A 24,103-nucleotide genomic window follows, 5' to 3' on the forward strand; every position below is an offset into this window, starting at 1 on the left:
GGGGGGGGTTCAAGGACTCCTTAGTGCAGTGCAAACTGCCTTTCCTTCCCCAGCCTCTGGCTGCTGAGGGCCGGGAAGGGTTGGCCTCTGGCTTTCTGAGCCGCTGCTGCTGCTTCTCTCCCAGCACACTGGGCCCAGGGCTGGGCAGAAAGTCGCCTCTTTGCTCCCTTTGCTCTGGGCTTCTCTCCTGGGCTGAAGGCAGGTGGGTCAAGCCAGTGAGGGCTGGGACGGCAGCCAAGCCAGCAGGAGGCTCATAAAGTTGAGACTTGTGGTGAAATGAGTGGCGTCCTGTCCTCTGGTTCCAGATCGAGTCTCTGGAGCATGACCTGCAGGCCTCTGTGGACGAGCTGCAGGATGTGAAAGAAGAACGCTCTTCCTACCAGGACAAGGTGGAGAGACTGAACCAGGAGCTCAACCACATCCTGGGTGGCCACGAGAACCGCATCATCGACGTGGATGCGCTGTGTATGGAGAACAGGTGAGGGGGGGAGGAGGCCTGCAGCCTCACCACACAACTTGGACGAAGTTCTGATTTCCATGGGGAGAGAATATGAAAAGCCTGGGCCGTCAGTGACCCCTGGGAAGGACGCATATTTTCAGGGAGAGAGCTGATGCAGGAAGGCAGAGCAGTAGCTGCTTGCCCTCAGCTGGAAGCAGAACATCCTCTGGTGCCAGCATTCCTCCCATGTGGTGCTGGGGCTTATTTTGTTGATTGACTGACTGACTGACTGACAGATTTTTTTTAACTAGAACCCTTCTCAGTTCTGGTTTATGGTGGTCCTGGGCATGGAACTTGGGGCCTCAGAGTAGGCATGGAAGTCACTTTCCATAACCATTATGCCAGCTCCCCAGCCCTGTTTATTCATTTGGCCACCAAGGTTATTGCTGAGCCTTGGTGCCTATAAGGCTCCATCAGTTTATCAGCAGCCTTTCTTTCTTTCTTCCTTTCTTCCTTCCTTCCTTCCTTTCTTTCTTTCTTTCTTTCAATAAAGTCTGCAAGACAGAGATTGGAGAAGAGAGAGAAAAGACACACCAGCTGTACTACTTCACCACTTGTGACGCTTCCCCTCTGCAGGTGGGGACAGGGGGCTTGAACCTGGGTCCTCACACATGGTAATAATGTGTGTATTTTACTGGGCATGCTACCACCACCCAGTGCTGGTGCTGGGGTTTAGACTTGGGCTGCCCATGTGGTAAGCTTGTGTCCTGCTCAGTGAGCTCTCTCTCCAGCCCCTAAAACATTTAACCCATTATCTAGACAGTCAACGGAAAGTCAGCCCCCACGCCATGCCATCACCCATGCCCTGTCAGCACCTCCATGCCCATACATGTGCCCCTGTCTCACTCTCTCTGCCCCGCTCCCTCGCCTGTGGAGTGAGAGGGAGCAGGAGGCAATGCCAGCCACTTGTTATTGCCATCAAGGAGAGGAGAAAAGAAGAAAATAAACTGAGAAATTCCCTGAGCTCTCTCTTCTCCCTGAGGCAGGTTTCCACGTGTGGATGTGTCTGACTTACTGTTATGTCTGGTGTCGCCTCTCCCCGCCTCACCTCCCAGTGGAATCATCTTAATGAGAATTATGTGAACACTGTGTTGCTGTCCCCAAGGGGAATTTCTGCAGAGGGCTGTTCTAAAGTGGGGTCGTTGTGAGTTGGGTGTATTTGACCTTGAGCGCCTCCGTTTCAGACAAGGTCATGAAGATGAGAAGGTGTTATATGTATGAGTACCTCTTGGCTTACTTTCCTTCTTAACCCCCAAATTCAAGTGTATGTTTTTTTTTTCCTTTTCCTTTTTCTTTTCTCCTTCTCTTTCTGTTTTTATCTCTTACTACCAAACACTTCCTAACCATCTCGATTGTTTTTCAGGTACCTTCAAGAGAGACTAAAGCAACTTCATGAAGAGGTCAACCTCCTGAAATCCAACATAGCCAAATACAAGGTAGCAAGATCTACGAGGAGAACGGAAGGGGGGTGGGGGTGATTCACCGCTGTGCGTGGAAATTGACTCTATTTTCATCCCCCCTTTATGTGTCAGAGATATTTTTGTGCCTCCCACCCCCCCACCCCCCCAGATAGAATCCAGTAAGAGCACTCACTGGCATAGGCAGCAGGAATGCAGTCAAACACAGAGAGAGGAGAGAGAGGGCGGGGGAAGGAGAGAGAGAGCAAACAAAATCCAAGCAACTATTGCCAGCACTCCGCCTGTCTCTGACCGATATCTGGACAGGACAGAAAGCAGTCCCCAAGCCATGGATGTGGTCAGCATACAGCCTGCTTGGTCCCTATGCAGTAGGGTTCCACTTTCCGTCTCATCAGCACTCAGGAGAAAATGGTGTCTGAGCCGTGAAGACACAGAGCTCAGGGAAGCCACAATCTAAATGATAATGTTCACGTCACACCAAAGGACAGACTGCTTCAGCTCTCCCCACTGCTCAGAGTCTGATTCCAGCACCATTAGTTTGATGATATCTATCGCTACAGATGTTCGTTCTAAGTGTTATAATTAGAAAAATCTCCTGGGTCTCTCTGCTTTGGAAATAGATTGATTTCTCTTCCTGAGGGGTGAAGCTTTCCAGCAGTCACGATGCTGGGTCGGGAAGAGTCTTCTCACGGGCTTCATTTTCCCCTTCCATGTCTCCACGCAGTTCCTCCTCTCCATCCTGGGAGTCATGCTTAGCCTACACCAAGCTGCACAGACACCTGCAGCCCAAGAAAGATAGAGTTTTCAAAGCTGCATTAACTGATGTGTCATTTTGAAAATGCACGTATGAGTGAAACTAGCAACATTTACTCCTTCTAAGTACAGGAACTTGCTATAAAGTATGTTATTTATTTTAATGTGGGTGTCTGTCCTGAGAGTGACATTTAGCAATGAATGGTACAGATGGCACTTTTTAATCATTTTTTCTTTTAAAAAAAAAGGTTTATTTTTTATTTTATTTGTGTGTGAGAGAGACAGGAACTAGAGCATCACTTGCAAAGCTGGGGGTTGAACCCAGTGGCTGTATACTTGCAAATAATATACTCACCCCACTGACCCACCTCTCCCCCCCCCATTAATCTTGTGCTCACTGATTGACCAGAGCTCTTTTGTCCAGCCTAGCCACAATCCTTCCAAATGCCACCAGCAGCCGTTTGGCATTGGTACGATGAATTAAACCTGCTGGCTGCTCCCTGTAGTAGGAGTTTCCCTGTGTGGGGACTGCACTGTAGTCTGAGTTCTTTTGCCAGGCTGACTAAACTTGATACATAGGCAGCAAAGTGCTTCTTCTTCTTTTTTCTTTCATTTTTTTTTTTCACTTGGGGACTGAAGTCTTGGTCATTTTGCCATCACCACCTCAAAAACAAATTTGACCAAGTCTAGGAGCTGGCTAGTAGTAGCACATGTGGTTGAGCATACATGCTACCATAATATGCAGGGACTTGGGTTCAAGTCTCCCGGCCCCACCTGCAGGGGAGGGATGTTCACAATTGGCGGAGCAGTACTGCAGGTGTCTCTCCTTCTTCCATCTCAGTCCCTCTCTATTGACATATCCAGTACACGGATAAATAAATAATATGTATTTTCTCATTAACCAGCTCCATAAGAAGAGAGTCAGAATTCTAACAGCATCTGGGATTAAGCCACAGCTCCTTTACAGCACTATAACTTGGTATTCTCTGATAACTGGTGGTTATCTCCTCTCCCTGTTGCCCCAGAATGCCCTCGAGAGAAGGAGAAACTCAAAAGGCCAGGGCAAATCCAGCAGCGGCGCCCTGACAGGAGTCCTGTCTGCAAAGCAAGGTAAGACTAATTCCTGAGAGACGTGGGGGTAGGTGTAGGGGCAGGGGTAGGGGAAGGACTACTGAGGAGCACAGAACAGAGGCTGGTGAAATAGCTCGCTTGGCTAGTGCAGTGCTTTATCATGTGTGCCGCCTAGATTTGAGCCCAGCTCCTCACCCCTTGGACAAAGCTTTGGTGCCGTGGTTTCTTTTACTCTCTGTGTCTCTCTGTCTCATAAGTCAAAGCATACAGAACATGGGCACTGTGAATCCACATCGCACCTAACTGGAAACAGAAGGGGCCCTTTAAAATGGTGCTTCCCATATTCTTCCTGCCAGCATTAAAGGTGGCCGGAGGGCCTGGGCTCAACAGAATGCTGGGCTCGACTTGAGGGCTTCCAGTTTAAAAGATCTGGGGGTGGGGTGGGGTGGGGGGCTGGCAAAATAGCTCAGTCAGATAGTGCGCTGCTTTGCCATATTGGTGACCCTTGTTCGAGTCCAACCATCACTGAATTGGAGGAAGTTTCAAAACTGTGGTGTCTGCTTGTTTGTCTGTCTGGCTGCCTATCTATCTGTCTGAAAGTTAGACCAGAGCAGTGAAGCACTGGTGAAAACAAAAATAAAAATAACTTTAATAAAAAAAATAAAAGGTGTAGGTTAGAACCAAGGGAATATGCATTGCTCTTTTTTTTTCATTTCTAAAAAAACACCCTCATTGTTTATTTTTAAAAATATTTTAGTTATTCATTTTTAATAGAGAGAAATGAGAGCATTGTTCAACTAAGGCTTGTGGTGGTGCCAGGGACTGAACTCAGAACCTTAGAGCCTCAAGCATAAAGTTCTTTTTTTCTTGTAAAACCATGCTGCTGTCTCCCCAGATCTAGTTTATTAGTGATTTAATAGTGGTTTGCAGGATTATCACAGGGGCACAATTCTATATGCAAACCCACCACCAAAATCCTATGAAACACTTCTCCCCACCCCAAAGTATATGCATTTCTGAGAAAAATCCCCAAGGTGACTCACGCAGCTTCTGGAACCCTGCTTTGAGAACCGCCAGGTTTTGTTCCTGCCTGGAGTCTCTATCTTTCCCCAACACCTTGCTCTTTCAAGCCTGCTTTCCCTCCCCTTCTCCGCAGTTTCAAGTCCCCTGGTGTCTGCTTCAGCCTCTTAGAGTTCCTCTCTTCCTGCTCTTTCTCATCAGAATGAGAAAGGCTCACAGCTGCTGAATTCACCCCACCCCACCCCTGAAACACGTGCCTTTTTCAAGCTTTTTATTGATTGCAATTTTGTTCCTGCTCCTTGTTGATGTCAATGAAAAATAATGACCTTCCAGAACAGTCCAGGGGAATGAATAGTGAGGCTTTTGCCTCTGACACTTCATATCTGGGAATTCAATTCTGAGCAGCAGGCTGGGGTAGAGCCTGCCGGGCCTGCTCACCTGGCTTCCTGGGAGCCAGGGTGGCCTGAGAACGAGAAAAACTGCTGAATCTCCAGCCTAGCTAGTAACCAAGACACTTCTCCCAAGCAGCCGCATTTTTCCCTTCTCAATGAGAAAAAGATACCCTTGAACTGTATCTTAAAAGAAAACTACAGTGCTCTGTAAAAACGTGAAGTAGCCTAAGTTTTGTTCTGGCTATCCTTGATAGCTGGACATCTTTAAATGCTTTTTTAAGATTTATTTTCATAGGGGGAGGGAGAGAAGGAGAGGGACAGGGAGAGGGAGAGGGAGAGGGAGAGAGAGAGGGAGAGAGAGGGAGAGGTGGGGCAGGGAGAGAACAGGGCACTACTCAGCTCTGGATTCTAGCTGGGACCTCTTGAGCCACAGACATGCAATCCTATGCTCTAACACCTGGAGCTGGCTCCCCAGCCCTAGGCTTGAATGTTGAGGTGCCTGATGATCACTGATTGGGGGACACCAGCCACACTTAACCATCAGTGGGAGATTGTCAGGCCAAGGGGCAGGTTTGGAGGGCTGAGGTGGATCCAGAGGAGCGATTTTCTTTAGTATGCAAAACTGTCAAAGGTGGAATAGAAAAGTAAGTGAGAGAGAGGCCTCGGGACGGGACTGCTAGTTAGCTCCTGCTTGCTAGTTCTCCTTTATTATTTTCACAAACGGCCTTCATGCTGTCAGCTGACATCAGGTGTAGCACATCACTCACATCAGATGTAAAGGGTTAGGGTAAACATGGGCTTTGAGCCAAAGCTACACACAGGCTTCCAATCAGGGTGTAGCCTTGTCCAGACACAGATAGTAACCGGAACTAGTCTTTCTAGATAAGCAAAGGACAACTCATTCTGAGAAACCTTAAACTGATCCTCTGTGAGCCAGCAAGAAATAATGGCAGATAGATGCAGACAGTTAATGTCAACAAAGTTCCTCTTACATTAACTATAATTTTTTTTGAAAAAAAAAAAAATCACAAGCAACTTAATTGTCCCATAGTGATCATACACATAATTATATATCTATACTTGGGGTACTTAGCAGCTGTTACACTCAAGTTTGGGAAAGGAAGCAGAACTTTTACTCATTTTTGAAGAAAAATGGATGCATTTGTATATAAGCATTTAGCAAAGGGTGTTTAAAAACATTTAGAGGTTTTTTTGGTTTTTTTTTTTTTTTGTCTTTTTTGTCTTTTTTTGCCTGCCAGACTTTTGAGCCTGTCTGATTCTGCCACTCCAGAGGCCAGAGGAGTGCAATGCTCCCCTCACCCATCACTTTTTCACTCTCTCGTTCTCCATATCTAGAGATTAGAGAAAGAGAGAGACCACAGCACTATTCTGCCACCCACAAAGCTTTCCCTGGTGCAGGGACTGGACTTCTCATGTGGTGTTGGGAGCTTAAACCTGGGCCCTTTTTCTCGGTAACTGTGTGAGCTATGAGCTATCTCCCAGCCCCTATAGTGACAGAGTTATAATGCTTTTTCTTCTGTCAAGTTGGAGTACAGGTGGTCGTTGCCTCTGTGTGTGTGTGTGTGTGTGTGTGTGTGTGTGTGTGTGTGTTATGTCTTAGTTTATCTCGTCTTCTCAGAAATGTGCATACACAAATAGACTTTGTAGTTTAATCTGAATCATCTTGCCACTCAGTGAAGGGAGACCCACGCTGCTGTAGGAAACCTGATACCAAGCAAGGGGCACGGGACTAGAGTTATTGTCACCAATGTGTCTGTGCCATTGTCATGTCATGTCCCTGTGACCTTCCACTAGTGCTTTAAATCCACAAACATTGCTAGAATTAACCTACTTTCCAAACTGTTTTCATTTGTCTCAGTACAACTGTAACTCATATGTAACTCTCAGTGTAAAATGGGTTACTTGGTATGAAAATATTTGTTTATTTTGTCACCAAGAGAATCACAGGGGCTCAGTATCTGCACAACAAACTCACTGCTCCTGACAGGCCCCCCCTTTTTCTTCCTTTTGAACAGAAATAAATTGAGAGGAAAGTGAGAAGATAGATAGATAGATAGATAGATAGATAGATAGATAGATAGATAGATGCCTGCAACACTGCCTCACCACTCCTGAAGTTTCCTCCCTGCAGGTGGGGACTGAGGACTTGAACCCAGGCCCTTGCCTATGGTAATATGTGCATTCAACCAGGTGTGCCACTGCCTGGGCCTGGTATGAAAGTAATTTAAAAGTGCAAAATACCGGACACATACACAAAATCGTCATCGTTTCAAAATCATGATGAAACTCCCCGAGTACTTCCACCTTTCTGTTTAAGCCTTTTAGTTCATTTTCCTTTTGAGTTTAAGCTGAACTTGTCAATAAGATGTAGAAGCATTTGGAAACTGGGAATCAATCCCAGCTGTGGGGCCATGTTCAGAAAGCTCGAACACTGGCTTTCCTTCAGATGTTCTGAAGAAGAGTTTAAGACTAAGTGGCCAGAGGCCTGATAGTGGTGCATATGTGGCCATGCTCAGTGACCCAGGTTTGAATCCTTGCTCCCCACCTGCAAGGAGGAAGCTTCACGAGTGGTGAAGCAGGTCTACAAGTATCTCTCTTTCTCTCGTTATCTTTCCCCTCTCGATAACTTTCTGCCCTAATGAAGAAAGGAGGGGGAGGGAGAGGGGCTAGGTGATGGTGCACCTGGTTGAGTGCATATATTACAGTGCACAAGGATCTGAGTTTGAGCCCCTGGTCTCTACCTGCAGGAGAAAAGCTTTGCAAAATGGTGAAGCAGTGTTGCAGGTGTCTCTTTCTCTCTCTCCTTCTCTATCATCTCCTCCCCTCTTAATTTATGGCTGTCTCTATCCAATAAAATTTTTTAAAAAAAAATAATAGGAGGAAAGAGAGGGAAGGAAGGGAAGAAAGAAAGAAAGAAAGAAAGGAAGGAAGGAAGAAAGTCACCAAGAGCAATGGATTTGTCATGCATGCACCGAGCCCCAGTGGTAACCCTGGTGGCAATAAAAACAGATAGATAGATAGATAGATAGATAGATAGATAGATAGATAGATAGATAGGCAGACAGACAAATAGATAGATAAGAGACTGAGTGGCCAATCTTATCTCCTTCCTAGTTCAGGACCTGCTCTCCGAGGAGCACGGCTGCAGCCTCCCAGCCACACCCCAGTCCATTTCTGACCTGAAGTCTCTGGCAACAGCCCTTTTGGAAACAATCCATGAGAAAAATATGGTCATCCAGCACCAGAGGCAGACCAACAAGTAGGTGGTGGGACCCTTGGGTGGGGAGCGGGTAGGACAGAAGAGTGGGCTCAGACCACCAGCAGTGAGTAGCAAGCAAGTGGGACTCCAGGTCATGAGGAGGGACTCTCTCACTCAGCCAGAACTGTGCTTCCCCACTAGGACAGCATCTTGGCTACCAGCTAAAGTCCAGTGTGGAGCCCTAACTTGGAGTCACTCCTGGGAGTAACACATACTGTCTGGGTCTTGTTGGTGGCATCATTGCCTGGGAAGCTTCCTCTACCTGTCCTCTAGGTCTCCTTCAGGACCACTCATCCTGGGTGCAATTAAACCGACAGGATGCCTTAGTGAGTCTCCCCATGACAAGAGCACCCCAGCTTCAGTAGTCATGGGGGGCCAACAGGTGAGGCTCTTCAAGTCAGCCACTGAAAAACAAAGATGGCAGAAAGGACCAGCTATGCAAACAGTATCATTGGCTTTGTGTCAGACAAATCAGGCTAAGCTAGTTAAGGTAGTAGAGACATTCCACAGACATTGGAAGTATTCAGGGACCAGGTAGTAATGTACCCGGTTAAATACTCATATGACAATGCACAGGACCTGGGTTCAAGTCCCTGGTCTCCACCTGCATGGGGGAAAGCTTCCTGAGTGGTAAATCAGGGCTGCAGTTATCTCTCTCCCTTACTAATTCCCTCCTCCCTTCTCAATGCCTGTCTCTAGTCAATAATAAATATATACATATAAGTGAAGTATTGAGAGGTGGCAAATAAACAGTTAAAGCAATAAAGGTTGCAAAGGGGAGGGGATGCCAGGTGGTGGCACACCTGGTTTAGTGCACGTGTTACCATCTGAAAGGATCCAGGTTCAACCCCTTCTCATCCCCACCTGTGGGGGGTGTCAAAGTACCTCTCCCTCTCCCCCTCTCAATTTCTCTGTCCTATCAAATAAAAAGAAAGGAGGTGGGGGAAAGTTACATCTCCCAGACACATCTCCCACATTACCAGCTCCAAGTTCACAGTCAGTTCTTAGCAAGGGGGGGTCCCCCATGTTTTCGTCCTGCACCCCCAAACACCAAGCATCACAACCAGGAAGAGGTGTGTGCAGGCTCAGGAAGAATCAGCTTCAGGCAGGAAGGGGAGGAACAGGGAAGGGGGTGGGCTGGGGGTGGGGCTGGCGAGGTGGAGGCAGGCAGAGAGAGGCAATGAGAAAATGATTGAGGGGACTGTAAAAATAAAAGGGGGGGGGGAAGAAGACCCTGGGAAGGGGAGTGCAGGAGATGAAGATATATCTGAGCTCGGGTGAGCGCAGTGGAGGGAGGCAGGCAGGCAATCGCAGGGGATGACAAGGGTAATTTATTGACAGAAGAAGTTTTAAAAATTCTTTTAAAGGAAATCTTCACTGAGGAATGAAACAGCCAGACGCGGAAATGCAGACACATCTCAAGGGAGGAAGCCGCTGGAGTGGGGATCAGCCCAGAATAGGTAGCTGGTCTATTTTATTCAGACAGAGCCCCTGCAGTCAGCAGTGTCCCTCAGGAACCCTTGTGGCTCTCCCTGGCTCCCAGAAAGCTCCCATCAGGGCACTTTGGAACCTTCTGGGATGTTCTACATCCTAATATTCTCTCAGCAGGGAAGCTCAGTGCCTCCTTTCCTGATATAACTTCTTCCTGAGCCCCAGAATGGGCTGCTCTCCTAAACCCAGCATCTTCTGTGCTCTCCCCCTCCAGAACCATCACAATTCGCTGTTGGTTCACAGCCACTGTGCCCTCTTTTTTTGGGGGGGGGGGGAGTGTCTAACTCCCCCTTCTTCCAGCTTTAGTTTCTTCCCCTTCACCCAGGACCCCAAAGCTATTTCTCAACCTTGTAGCACCCCATGAATCTCCTGGCCCCCTCAAGTCTTTGGACACCATTATCTCTTCACCTGCACACCCTCAAAGTGAGCTGGGAAGGAGGAAGTCTGTGTTCAAATGATTTGGATTGGGGCTGGCAGTGGCACACCTGGTTGAGCACACACATACCATGTGGAAGGGCATGGGTTCAAGCCCCCACTCGTGCCCCCACCTGCAGGGAGGACTCTTTAGGAGCAGTGAAGAGCTGCTGCAGGTGTCTATCTTTCTCTGTCCTCTCTTCTCTCAATTTTTTTCTCTGTCCTATAGAATAAAAATAGAAAGGAAAAAGTGACCACCAAGAACGGGAGATTTGTCATACAGGGACCGAGCCCTAGCGATAACCCTGGTGCCAATTAAAAAAAAAAAAAGACTTGGAGAGGTTGCTTTGTCTAGAAAGGTTGCTGGGTGGGAAGGGGCACCTGAAGAAATGTCCAGGTTCTGGATTTTAGCAAATCACAAGGAAAAAAGAAAAAAAAGACCATCTTGATCTTCATCCCACCGAAAACTCCTTCCCAAATGCCCGGTGGCCATCTTCTTTCAAAGCCAACAACCAGCAGCCCCTCTTCCCGAGTCTGTTTCTCTTATCCCTTCCCCTCATCCAAACTCCCATTTTGAACCCCATCTTCTGGATTTCCCTCAGCTAACTCCAGTCTCATTCCCTGTTTCTTCTCTTCTTTCCCTTCCCTCCAACTCCACACCTTCTTTGGGGTCTTCACTTCTGACCCCGCATGGGGGACCCTCACACCCTGCCTCTGTCTTTCCCTCTTGTTCTCTGCAGATGCTTCTCAGAAGTCCTGTCTCCCCCCTCCCCCCTCCCCCCTCCCCCCTCCACATTCCCTTTGTTCTCCTTCCAGCTGCTCAAATTCCAGTCTTCAGTCTGGATCTGCCCTTCCTTAAAGACACTTGAAAATATTTGTGTCTTTCAGCTTCAGATGGTTCTCTTCTTAGAATGTACCTTTTAAAAAAAAAAAAGACAGAATGACACCCCCAAGACTTTTATAGAAGGTTCTCTGTGAATCCACTGGTGTGAGTGGGAAAGCAATGCTAGCAACTCAAGTGGTTTTTTAAAATTAATTAATTAAGATCATTGTTGATCCAGAAGGTGAATGCCTGCAGCCATTTAAGGCATAATTTGAAGATTGTTTGAAAGACTCTACCACCATTACCCACCCCACCCCCAGCCTAATATCTGGGGTTCAGCAAAGCTGCCTGCCATTTAAGTTTAAGGTGCCTGTGACCACTGTCCTCTCCCAGTGACCAGGGCAGTGCCAGCCTACTGTGTGTGCTCATGATTATTTGATGAATGGGTGATGGAATCATCTCCTAACCCTTTGGTTCTGTTGCCTTGACCATTATTATTATATTTACTTATTTATGCCTGTAAACCCCCCCCCACCCCAACAAACATACTTTTTAAAAATTTAATTTGGTAGGGCAAAGAAAAATTGAGAGAGAAGAGAGAGGTAGAGAGATGGGTAAAGACATCTATAGCACCCCCTTTTTCTCATGAAGCTTCTCCCCTGCAGCTGGGGAGCTGGGACTTGAACCCGAATCCCTTGTACTTGGTAGCATGCGTGTTCAACTGGGTGTGGCACCACCAGGCTCTCTTCTCTTAACTTTCACAACCAAGTGATCATTATGTTTCTGGTTTCATGTGTTCATTTACTCAGAGTGTACTTCCTGGGTGATGGCTGTGGGTCTCCCTGTCCTTACCCGGCCCCTTCATTTTCTACCCATCAGACCATCCCCTCTTCCTTGGAAAGTTGCCCCATAGGTCCTCAACCCCCAGTCTATTCCTTCCCCTCTGCCAACAACCAGGACCCCCCCACTCACCTGCCAGCTCCAGTTCTGACCTGTCACAACATGCCTACCGCCTGCTGAACTTGGGCTCTGCCACCCTGGATCCCTGGCACCCCCAGCACCTGGCAGGTTTCAGCACCCACTTGAGTTCCTAGATTTCATAGGCTCTCATGCCCCCCTGGGAAGGACCCACATTTTTCACAAACAACCCCTAGTATTCACACATACACGCGTATTTTTTCATTATTCTGCACTTTGCACCCCCCACCCCTGCCGTAACACTGGATCTTGGAGATTGCTTCCTATTGGTACATAAAGTGCCTAATGTGTCATTTTTCATACTTAGAAAGTCTTAAAATGCAGACTTCCAATAAGTGTCTTCTTTGGGGGCATGTAAAGAAACTAATTAAGTGGAGTGGGGGCTAAGAATAGACTGCAAATTTGGTCTACATGCTGCTCTCCCCTGTGATTTAGCCTTTTGTAACTAAAATCATAGAATAAAAGGCTTCCTCGGAGGTGGAGTGTTACAAATGGGGCTGAAGGTATTTTGTTCTGCAGGCATGTGCGCCCCCTACTGGTTTCCCAGGGCCTGACATGTACCCACCCCCGTCCTTCCTGCCTCCTTTACAAGATCCACAGGAAGCCATCTTGAAGACTGGATGACTAAACTTTCCGTTTTGAGAACATGTTTAATTGCTAGGCCTTTCGTTTGGGGTGTTGGTTGCCAAAGAGTGTCTGGTTCTTGCTGAAGAAAGAATGGGGTTCACCTGTCTTATAAACAGGTGGCAAGGCATTAACAGAGATATTTGTTCAGTGCTGCTTCACTGGACACCACATCTGATTCTCCAGCTGTGCGGGTGTGTCCAGATATCGCTGTGCATGGTATTCAAGGAGCTCAAAGTGTGAGGAACACAGGCGGCTTGGTTTCTTTATTCATTTATGGGGAGGGAGGAGAACCAGAGCATCACTTTGGCATACGAGATGCTAGGAATCCAACTCAGGATTGAGAGTCCAACCCTTTATCTACTGCACCACCTCCGGGGCCACAAGAAGGCTTGACTTAAGACACCACTATGGCCTTAAGTGCAAAGCCTCAGTGCAAAGCATGTCCTCCAGAGACAAATAAAGACAGATTCAAACCCATCACTAGATGAGCCCTACGAGTATGTTTGGTCAAGTTAACTGACCTCTGTGCCCATTTCTCAGTAGCAAGAATAGAGTGTGCGTAAAGAGCACAGTTCTTGAAGATAAACTGTATGTCCGTGGGCAAGTTGCTTAACTTCCCTGTTCCTCAGGAGTCCACATGTGTGACAGGAGGCTAGGAATGCAGTGCAAAGGCAGGAGTTTTGTCAGGTCTGCTAAGATTGTGCAAAATGGATAGGGTTCCAAGAGGCTTCTGCCTCATACTCATTTCAGGAAAGGTTAGGCTTGCTTTTGTGTCCACAAAGATTGCTATTGTAATTGGCAGTAAGATCGTCTCTCTTGGGGGTCGGGCGGCAGTGCAGCGGGTTGAGCACAGATGGCACAAAGCACAAGGACTGGCGTAAGGATCCCGGTTTGAGCCCTCGGCTTCCCACCTGCAGGGAAGTTGCTTCATAGGTGGTGATGCAGGTCTGCAGGTGTCTCTCTTTCTTTCCCCCTTTGTCTTTCCCTCCTCTCTCCATTTCTCTGTCCTGTCTAACAATGACAACATCAATAACAACAACAATAAAAAACAAGGTCAACAAAAGGGAAAATAAATAAATAAATAAAAAGTTGACTAAAATATAAAAGATTGTCTCTCTTTTATTACTTTTATTTCATAGAAATTGAGAGGAGAAAGGGAGATAAGGTGGGAGAGAAGAGAAACACTTGCAGCACTGCTTCACCCGCTTATGAAACTTTCCCCAGCAGGTGGGGACTGGGGTCTTGAACCCAAGTCCTTATGCATTCAACTCAATGTGTCACCACCCAGCCCCCATTCTTTCTTCTTTTATTGCCACCAATATTATTACTGGGGCCCTTGCACAAGAATCTATTGCTCCCTGCAGCCGTGTGTGTGTGTGTGTGTGTGTGTGTGTGTGTGTGTGTGTGTGTGTTTTATTTGACAGGACAGAGAGACATTGAGAGTGGAGGGGAAGACTGACAGAGAAAGAGCTGCAACACTGCTTCATAGCTTATCAAGCTTCCTCCTCCACAGGGGCTTGAACCCTTTGCATGGTGATGTGTGTGCTTAACTGGGAATGCCACCGGCAGGCCCTGATTGTCTCGATGTACATGTGTAGTCGACCCAAAGAGGAAAGCCGACACCCCTGGGCAAATTGAGGGAGGGATCCTGAAAGAAGATTGCTGGCAACACAGGTACATTCACCCATGTCCATTTCGGGGAAACACGGTCATGTCATCCAGAACCATCAGAAAGCCCAGGCATCTCACTGCTAGATCTCTCCTCTGCTACACATTCAGTGATGCCCTAGTGGTGTCCCGTGGCATCCTTCAGCACACAGGAGAGTTCCAATTTATCTTTTGTCTCCGGGAGGTGGCCACACACAGATGATCTGACCTCACTCAAAAAACAGGCATCATACATCAGACAAGAGGCTGATAACCAGAATATATAAAGAGCTTGCCAAACTCAACAACAAGAAAACAAATAACCCCATCCAAAAATGAGGGGAGGACATGGATAGAATATTCACCACAGAAGAGATCCAAAAGGCCGAGAAACACGTGAAAAAAAATTCTCTAAGTCTTTGATTGTCAGAGAAATGCAAATAAAGACAACCATGAGATACCACTTCACTCCTGTGAGAATGTCACACAACAGAAAAGGTAACAGCAGCAAATGCTGGAGACCAGGTTGTGGGGTCAAAGGAACCCTCCTGTACTGCTGGTGGGAAGGTAAATTGGTCCAGCCTCTGTGGAGAACAGTCTGGAGAACTCTCAGAAGGCTAGAAATGGACCTACCCTATGATCCTGCAGTTCCTCTCCTGGGGATATATCCTAAGGAACCCAACACACCTTTCCAAAAATATCTGTGTACACATATGTTCTTGGCAGCACAATTTGTAATAGTCAAAACCTGGAAGCAACCAAGGTGTCCAATAACAGATGAGTGGCTGAGCAACTTGTAGTCTATATACACAATGGAATACTACTCAGCTATAAAAAATGGTGACTTCACCGTTTTCAGCTGATCTTGGATGGACCTTGAAAAATTCATGTTAAGTGAAGTAAGTCAGAAACAGAAGGATGAATATTTCACTCTCAGGCAGAAGCTGAAAAACAAGATCAGAAGAGGAAACACAAGTAGAACCTGAACTGGAACTGGTGTATTGCACCAAAGTGAAAGACTCTGGGGTGGGTCGGGGGTGGGGAATACAGGTCCAAGAAGGATGACAGAGGACCTAGTGGGGGGTGGTATTGTTATATGGAAAACTGAGAAATGTTATGCATGTACAAACTATTATATTTAGTATGGAATGTAAAACATTAATTCCCCAATAAAGAAATTTTAAAAAAGGGGAAAGAAAGGAAGATAGGAAAAGGGAAATAAAGAAGAAATAAAGAAAGGTGAAGTAGTGCTGCAGGTGTCTCTCCCCCCCCTTCCCTCTCGATTTCTCTGTCTTTATCCAATAAACAATAAGCAAATAAACCTTAAGCTAGTATATCAAAAAAAAAAAAAAAAAAAAGGCATCAGCTTGGGGCACCACTGTGATTACATCTCAACCCCAGCAGTGGGTGTAAAGGTATTTCTGGACCAGGAGGCTGGAGCTGAAATCTTGAAAGGGAGATTCGGAAGAACAGTGTTTATGTAAAGGTCATGGAGACAAAAGCAGAATGGACCCCACAAATTGAGTGAGCGTGGAAAGTAACTGAAACTGATAGAGGCCATGCAGAACATAAGAGTTAAGCCGTAAAGAAGGGGAGCTGTGAGTAGCTGGATAGGGAAGGCCACAGATAGTAACATCAGAGTGTTTTCTGGGAAACTCAGAGGGAATATTAATTAAGATGTGACAAGTCAATTCAGGTAAAGGGAGGGTGAATTCAGAGCATGTATATGTGGAGCTGTATCCATATTCATGTCTCTGTGTGTACGTGGGTGTGAGCAGCTATCTCTGGCATATATACAGAGAGGTCGGAGAACAATTCTGACGTCCTGATTTCTCCAGCTGAAAGGAATTGAAACTTTGCTACTAAGGTGATTTCCACATCATTTTAGCAGAGCAGTGCCAAGCAAATCTCCCCACTAATGCAAAGATGGGTTCTTCAATTTCTAGACCGATGGGAAGCGATTGAAGTTTTAGATGACTATCAAATAATTTTCTGACTATATTTAATTTGGGGTAGCATGAAAAAGGGGGACTAGGCACCCACATTTATGTCTTCTCATGCATATAGATGTTAGGCTTTCTCTGTCTTTAAATAAATATTTATAGCTTTCTCTGCTGTTTTTTCTTTAATTTGATAGAGTCGGGGAGAAATGAGAAGGGGTAAAGAGAGAGAGGGAGAGACAGCGTGGATACCTACAGCATTGCTCCCCCTTCTTGTAAAGGTCCCCCCCTTCCTGGTGGGGATTGGGTCTTGAACCCACGTCCTCACACATGGTAATGTGTGTGACCTATGGACACATCTCTGCTCAACCTCTCAATGTTAAGTTTCTAAGTAAATATCAGGATCTTTTTCAAACTCACATTCCAGCATGATTATATATCACAGTGAGTCAGAATGGTCACCTTGAAAAGTAATATAATTATTCTAATGATTCTGCAATTTCAGTAAATTCTTTTGAAATGCCTGTTTTTAAAAATCTCTCTGTAGATAATTACAAGCCAAGGGAAAAAGGAAAACATTCATCTAATCAAATACTGTTACTGAACACCTGTCATCTACAGTGTCTTATTCTCCACATCTAGAATATCGTCCCTCAGTTCTAAGAAGACAGGTCTCTTAAATTAATTTGTTTACTGGATAGAGACAGAGAAATTCAGAGGGAAGGCGAGGTAGGAAGGAAGAAAGAGACCTGCAGAATTGCTTCACTGCTTGTGAAGCTTCCCCCATGCAGATGGGACCACGCTTTGAGCCGGTTCCTTGCACATTGCAGCATGTGTCTTCAACTAAATGTGCCTCCGCCTGCTCCCCTCCCCACCCCCCCACCAGAAAGAAGGCAGATCTTAAAATTGTATTGACTTCAAGCAACGTTACCGAGAAGATTCACTTGTCAAATTGTTGAGACTGGGATGTCTCCACAACTCTCATTCACTGAAGGTGTTCAAAATCAGTCATCTTTAGTTCTTTTTCTTCTAGCGTTTGCCCTTCTTCCGTAGCCAGTCAACAGCGTCAGGTTGAAAGCTGTCAGGAGCTGCTTGTTGCTGGCTTTGAAAGTGACTGGGATCCATGTGGATTCAGTCGGCTAGGAAGGATCGTCAGTTTCCCCAATGAATGGGTACTCACGGGATGCACCACGAGAAGGTCGATCCAATGCATCCCGTCATCTTTAGTAATCCCTAGTAAGACATTCTTTAGGCTGTTTCCATAACAGTGGCTTCATTGCTTGACTTCCCATGGGAACAGGAATGGCAACATGTTAATATAGACATACATATAGACATACACACACACACACAGTCCTCATGATGAAAGCTGTTTTCCCAGATACAATCACCATTGTTTCACAGAAGGAATATGTTCTCAGAGATGCACTGTTAGAGCATTTCATCATTGTGCATACATCACGGGGAGTAGTTAGACAAGCCAGGTGGTTGATCCTACTGAGTCCGCTATTAGTGATGTCCTTCTACCACCCTTTCTTCAGTCTCAAAGCAACCTTCCCATAGCCCTGTGAATGAACCAATAAGAAGCCTAAACATTCACTTCTCTCCTGCCATTTTCTACATTTTTCCAGAATCCTAGGGAACCGGGTGGCTGAGCTGGAAAAAAAATTAAGAACTCTGGAAGTTTCTGGCTTGTGGAGTCTTCCAGGTAAGCAGACCTTTAAGAAAGTTTCTCTCTCTCTCTCTCTCTCATCTCTCTCTCTCTCTCTCTCTCTCTCATTCTCTCTCTCTCTCTCTCTCTCTCTTTCTCATACAAACACACATTTTATTTATTTTAGTGAGAGAGGTCCAAAGGAAAGACAGAGAGAAAGATCAGAGGACTCCTCTGGCTTGTGGTGGTAGGGGCCTTGAGCCTGGGAGCTCAGAGCCTAAGGCATGAAAGTCTTTTGTATAACTATTATGTGTCTTCTCTCTCTTAGAAACTTCCACCTAATTTGCAAAGATGATTTTACTCCCCTCCCCCCCCCTTATTGAAGAGTTACTGCATTACAGTACAGTTGTTGGCATGGGTATATTTTCTCATTTCCCCATGATAGGTGTCTGCAAAACACTCTCACCCCCAACTGTCATATACCAGGACTCCAAAACCACCCACGCCCCTACACACAAACCCCAGCTCCCTTTTCTCCCCTCCTTCCCCAGAGTCCTTTGCTTTGGATGCAGTACTCCAAACACAGCCCAGATTTCATCTTGTGTTTTCCCTGTCTGTTCTTTTTTAAGTTCTACCTATGAGTGAGAACATTCAGTGTTCATCCTTTTCTTTCTGGCTTATCTCACTTAAGGTGATTACTTCAAACTCTGTCCAAGATGAAGTGAAGGAAATTACTTCATCAAGATCCTTTTATTTATTTTTTTATTTCTTAGGATAAGAGGAGTACAATTCCCACCACCACAGTTTCATATCCCATCCCCTCCTTTGGAGGCTTTCCTAGTCTTTATCCCTAAGATCCTGCTTTTTAAATGCACTTTTATTTGAAGACTACTGTGTAAAATTGGTAACTATTTTAACTTACAAGTCATCTCTTGGAGGGCAGAAAATAAAAGGATCAGATGCTCAGCTGTGTAACCGTGAAGTTTTATTGACTTAAATTTTAAAATTTATGTAAATATGTTTATCTTGTTTAACTTTGAGAAGCATAGCATTATATGGTGTTATTGTCTTTAATCCCTTTAAGTATCTTATAAAGATCTGTTTGATTTCATCACCTACCCTAAAAATGAATATCAGTATTTCACCAAGCTTTGTTCAGTTTAATCATTTTAAAATGAACAGAAAACCACACAATTGTCTGAACTGAAATTCTTTTCACCCATCCTGATTATTATATAGGTTGGAGATTAGCGTCTGCCATGAATTCCTTGTCTACAGTTGTAACCCTTGTGAGCCAACACTGACATTTTGCGCTAATCAGCTATATTTATCTTGTTTGTCTTGGTAAAATACCCCCTTTGAGAGACCCCCGTCAGCTAGTCCCCATTTTCTTTCCAGTCACCCGAAACTTGTATTTATCATTCCCCACCACCTCCTCCTTCCCCTCGAGCAGTGTTGTACATTTATTTTTAGTTACTTAACCTTTCTGCACAAGCTGGGCTCCTCTCCACTTCCATCACATGGGCAGCTTCCCTGGAATGTGTGAGGGCTAAGCATTGTTGCCACGAGGTCAATGGCAACCACAACACGTCTTCTTAATATCTATTAGAACTGCCCCCTCAGGCTGCCTGGCAGTGTGTGCTCCCAAACTGGAATGTTTTTCTTTCTTTCTTTCTTTCTTTCTTTCTTTCTTTCTTTCTTTCTTTCTTTCTTTCTTTCTTTCCTTCCTTCCTTCCTTCCTTCCTTCTTTCCTTCCTTCCTTCCTTACTTCTTTCTTTCTTTCTTTCTTTCCTTCCTTCCTTCCTTCCTTCCTTCCTCCTTTCTTTCTTTCTTTCTTTCTTTCTTTCTTTCTTTCTTTCTTTCTTTCTTTCTTTTTTTTAGCAGAGGAGCCTTGAACTGGCTGTAAAAGGACCAACTGAACCAATTAGTGGCGAGTGCCATCCTCGTTAATTCCATGATCTTTTTTTGCACAAGAACCTTTTGATGTGGGGTAAAAACTTTTTTCTTCTTTGGAAGGCCTTTCCCTCCCTGCTTTGAATTTCAACACAGTCAGGCAAATGCATCATTTATTTGTGCAGCCAGATTGCTATTTCTTTGCCCACACCGGAGTATTCATTTTTCCTCCTCCTCTTCAAATGACTTTAGTGAAATTTCACAGCGTGTTATTTCCACAACATATGTACAAAGATAGAGTAATGCTAAGACTGCTCTCTTGCTGTCTGGTCTGGGTTAGATTTCATTGACTGTTATGCAATAATAATGGTTTCTTTCTTTCTTTCTCTTTCATTTTGCTGCCGGAAGGCCTGAGCTACAATGTTTCAGTAGGATATGGGAGTATGTTCTATTTGAAATATCTGTGTTTGGGGTTATTAGATTCATCCTACCGCTATCACCCCTGCATGTTAATGAATAAATAGAAAGGCATTTTCTGCCTGTTCCGTGTGCTTTCCTGATCAGAGAAGCCCATTGAAATAGAACATCCAATTGCTACAAAAAAAATAATCATAAAGTTAAAAATGGTACAGTTAGCTTTGAGAGACCTGGTTGAAAGGATTTCATACTGTGGTATGTTGGTTTGTTCTCCTGTCTGACCTCAGCAGGGATTGCAAATGGGAGGGCAGGAAGAAGAGTGGCAGCCGCCCCAGGTCTCACTCAGACCATGTGGTGGCACGGGCCTGGCCCTGGTGGGGTGGGGAAGGGTGATGTAGGGAAGCAGCCATGCTGTGTGGCAGCCTTCCCACCATGGTGAGACTTGGGGGGGTGGGGGAGTGGGGGCTTTCCCAGCATCAGTCAGTCTGTCTACTGGCTTGTAGTGGCCTCTGTTTAACCTACTGGATAGCAGCACAAGAGGCAAGAGGTTCTTTTCTCCAGCCGTCTCTACCTTCTGTACTTGTCTCTTTCCCTTCTTTCTTCCAGTGACTTCCTTTTCCTTCTCTTCCACCCCTTCTTCCACTCCCTTTCCCCTCCACTCTAAATCAGAGCCAAATTATCATGCTCTTACCAGTTAGCAAGGCCCGAGTCTCAATGGTTTTGGTGAATTGCTAGCTCACTCACTTTATTATTACTTTTTATTTAAATAGAGACAGAGAGGCGTAGAGTAAAAGACGAGGCAGTAAAGCTGCCTTCACAGCAGTGGGCGGCTGGCTTTGATCCTGGGTTGCACACATGGCAAAGCAGCGTACTAACCACATGAGCTATTTCACTGGCCTCCTAGGCCACCTTGTTTGCCAATACCTAGATAGAATTAGAGCCTCTTCCAATAACTCAGTCATTCAGCAGACTGGGGCCTTGTTGAGCATCAATTATGTGACTTCACTACCATACTGGCCATGCTAGAGAAGTCTCTCGCATGCGGCATGCAGCGCTTAAAGCAGCCAGGGAAGGGGGCCAGGAGGTAGCGCACCTAGTCAAGTGCACACATTATAGTGCACAAGGACCTAGGTTCAAGCCCTTGATCCCCACCTGCAGGGGGAAAGCTTCACAAGTGGTGAAGCAGTGCTGCAGGTGTCTCTCTGTCTCTCTCCCTCTCTACCTCCCCTCTCAATTTCTGTCTCTATCCAATAATAAATAAATAAATAAATAAATGAACAGGAACAAGCACCAAGTGGTGCTTAACTTAGTGCCAACCGAGTAATAAAGATCTTTGTGTGTGATGGGATGATGTACTAGGAATTCAAGCAGCCAGACCTGAAAAGAGAGTTCAGAGAAAATCACTCAGATAGGGCAAGTACTTGATGTGTCATACCCATTCCCATGCCAGTGGCAGGCATTGCTAATCAGTCAGTCAATCAATCAACCACCTCACTCTGGCTTGCTGGTCTATAACAGTCTTCCAGGTTCCGGCTTTTCAGCAAACCACTTCCTCCTCAGAGCTGATGGGAGAGAGAAAACCTTCTCCCCCTTTTCCAGCTGAGTGTAATTGCTTCATTTTACTTAAAGGAAACTGAGGCTATGGACCCCGATGGTGGAACTTGAGTGCTCAGATCTCGGTTTCCTTGCCCCCCATGAAGTGAGAATCTCCAATCAGAGAAGAGAGAATGTGGCAGAACAAATCAATTAGGGCTGAGTTCGCAAAGCAGGTTGGGTAAGAGATGAGGAATTCAGAAGCCAGAATAATTCCTTTGCAATATTAAAGTTTGTCTTTAGAACCAGAGACATAAATCACTTGGTATCATGTGTGGAGCCTATGCCCAAGCCCTGGCATCACATAGGAGGTACCCTAGTACTAGGAAAAGCTCTGTGGCTATGATGTCCAGCCTGCTCCCTTGTCATACCCTCCAGAAGGAGTGACCCTACGGGCCAGACAGTGGTGTACCTGGTTAAACGCTCACATTACAGAAGGAGTGACCCTCACCCCCCCATCCCCAAAGTCCCTCAGCCCTTCACAGGGAGAATGGGGGGTTTCTGAGGGAAGGCTAGAACAGGGTAGAGTCCAGTCCTCTGAGTTTGACATTTCAATTCACTCCCCTCGGCTCTCAGTAAATACCCAGGGATGAACATGGGTGCTGTGAAAGGACTCAGTCAATTTCAAAGAAGGGGAGATGAGACTTGTGTTAGATGTTCCCAGAGAAACTTCTAGCAATCCCAACACCATTTGAAATGAGGGGCCTCTGTGGACTTTTGCTTGTGGGTGCCTCTGGCCCTCACTCCTTACCCTGCCATTCTAAGGCCAGGAATAAAGTTCTGGGAACATAGAGCGTCAGGTCAGAGCTCATTTTAGTTGAAACTTGAGCTTAAAAACAGTCCTTCAGCTTTTATGGGGAGGAGTGAATGAATGTTGGCATTTTGTGATAAGGTCATCACAGGAATTGGGGAGGGGGGTGTTTAGTGTCTCTGTACCTTAACTGAACGTGAATGTTATCTTTGATTTGTCAGAAAAGTCATGACACATTTTTGCTTAGAAAAATACATCATGACTTTTCAGAAAACCCAATATTTCCTTTTCTCCACATGCTGTTTGTCTAGATTCTTGGGGCTGGGGTTAAAGTCAAAAGTACTCAGATTTTTTTTTTTTTGAGGAGTTATTAATGAATGGTGTCCAATGGTGGATGGGATCACTAGGATACTACACCTTTGAGAATGAATTCCTTATGACAAGAAGGGCAGAGGGTCCCTATAGCCAGCCGCCTTAGCCACTTAGATGTGGCCATATCCAGTCTATGTAATTATTGCCGCCAGGCATGCTGCTGGTGTTTGCTGCATGACAAACCCACTGCTCCTGGTGGCTTTTTTTCTTTTCTTTCTCTTCTTTCTTTTTCTCCTCCTCCCCCCCATCCTTCTTCTTTTGTTGTTGTTGTTGATAAGCAGATAACGAGAGAGAAGGAGGATAGAGAGGGGAGAGAGAGAGACACTTGCAGACCTGCTTCACTACTCAAGAGGCTTCTCCCCTGCAGCTGAGGACCAGGGACTTGAACCCAGGTCTTGATGCTCGATGACTTGTGTGCTCAACCAGGTGCACCACCACCACCACCACCACCCAGCTCTTCCATCCCCACTTGAGCCAAAATTCTGACTCTGTCCACCAGGACTGAGGGGCCTTAGAAGGCTGGTTGGGTCACAGTGTGTGTGTGGGGGTGGGGGGTGGGGGGTGGAGGGATTTGGTGTGGGGGGGGGTGGGGACAACACAAGCTGAGTGCTTGTGTTTCTGACTCCCTCCCTCTCTCTCTCTCTCTCTCTCTCTCTCTCTATATATATATATATATATATATATATATATATATTCCTTTTTGTTGCCCTTGTTTTTATTGTTGTAGCTATTATTGATGTTGTTGTTGCTGGATAGGACAGAGAGAAATGGAGAGAGGAGGGGAAGACAGAGAGGGGGAGAGAAAGACAGACACCTGCAGACCTGTTTTACCGCTTGTAAAGGGAGACACCCCCTGCAAATGGAGAGCCGGGGGCTCGAACTGGGATCCTTATACTGGTTTTGCACCACATGCGCTTAACCCACTGTGCTACCGCCCGACCCCCTCTATGACTAGAGAGCTTCCAACTCACCTTTTAGAGAAAAAAAAAAAAATGGGTCAAGAAATGCAGTTCTGTCCCTGGCTTGAGGGCAGAAACCATTGCATGGGGGAAGAGAAATCAAAGAAGCCTTTC

General features: G+C 45.9%; 1 protein-coding gene across 5 annotated transcripts in view; it reads left to right on the top strand.

Moving 5' to 3' along the window:
* CCDC149 (coiled-coil domain containing 149) overlaps positions 1-24,103 on the top strand; it is a 104,635-nt gene that overhangs the window by 69,372 nt on the left and 11,160 nt on the right. For 4 of the 5 annotated variants that reach the window (XM_060188265.1, XM_060188267.1, XM_060188266.1 and 1 more), the window contains exons 6-11: positions 306-478; positions 1,863-1,935; positions 3,696-3,780; positions 8,289-8,433; positions 17,985-18,061; positions 20,306-20,338. In XM_060188265.1, the coding sequence (XP_060044248.1) occupies positions 306-478; positions 1,863-1,935; positions 3,696-3,780; positions 8,289-8,433; positions 17,985-18,061; positions 20,306-20,338 (586 nt within the window). The remainder of the gene's footprint in view (positions 1-305; positions 479-1,862; positions 1,936-3,695; positions 3,781-8,288; positions 8,434-17,984; positions 18,062-20,305; positions 20,339-24,103) is intronic. The other variant, XM_007535119.3, reaches the window with a different exon arrangement.

The sequence above is a fragment of the Erinaceus europaeus genome, chromosome 3 (assembly GCF_950295315.1).
Source record: "Erinaceus europaeus chromosome 3, mEriEur2.1, whole genome shotgun sequence".
Classification (NCBI taxonomy): Eukaryota; Metazoa; Chordata; class Mammalia; order Eulipotyphla; family Erinaceidae; genus Erinaceus; species Erinaceus europaeus.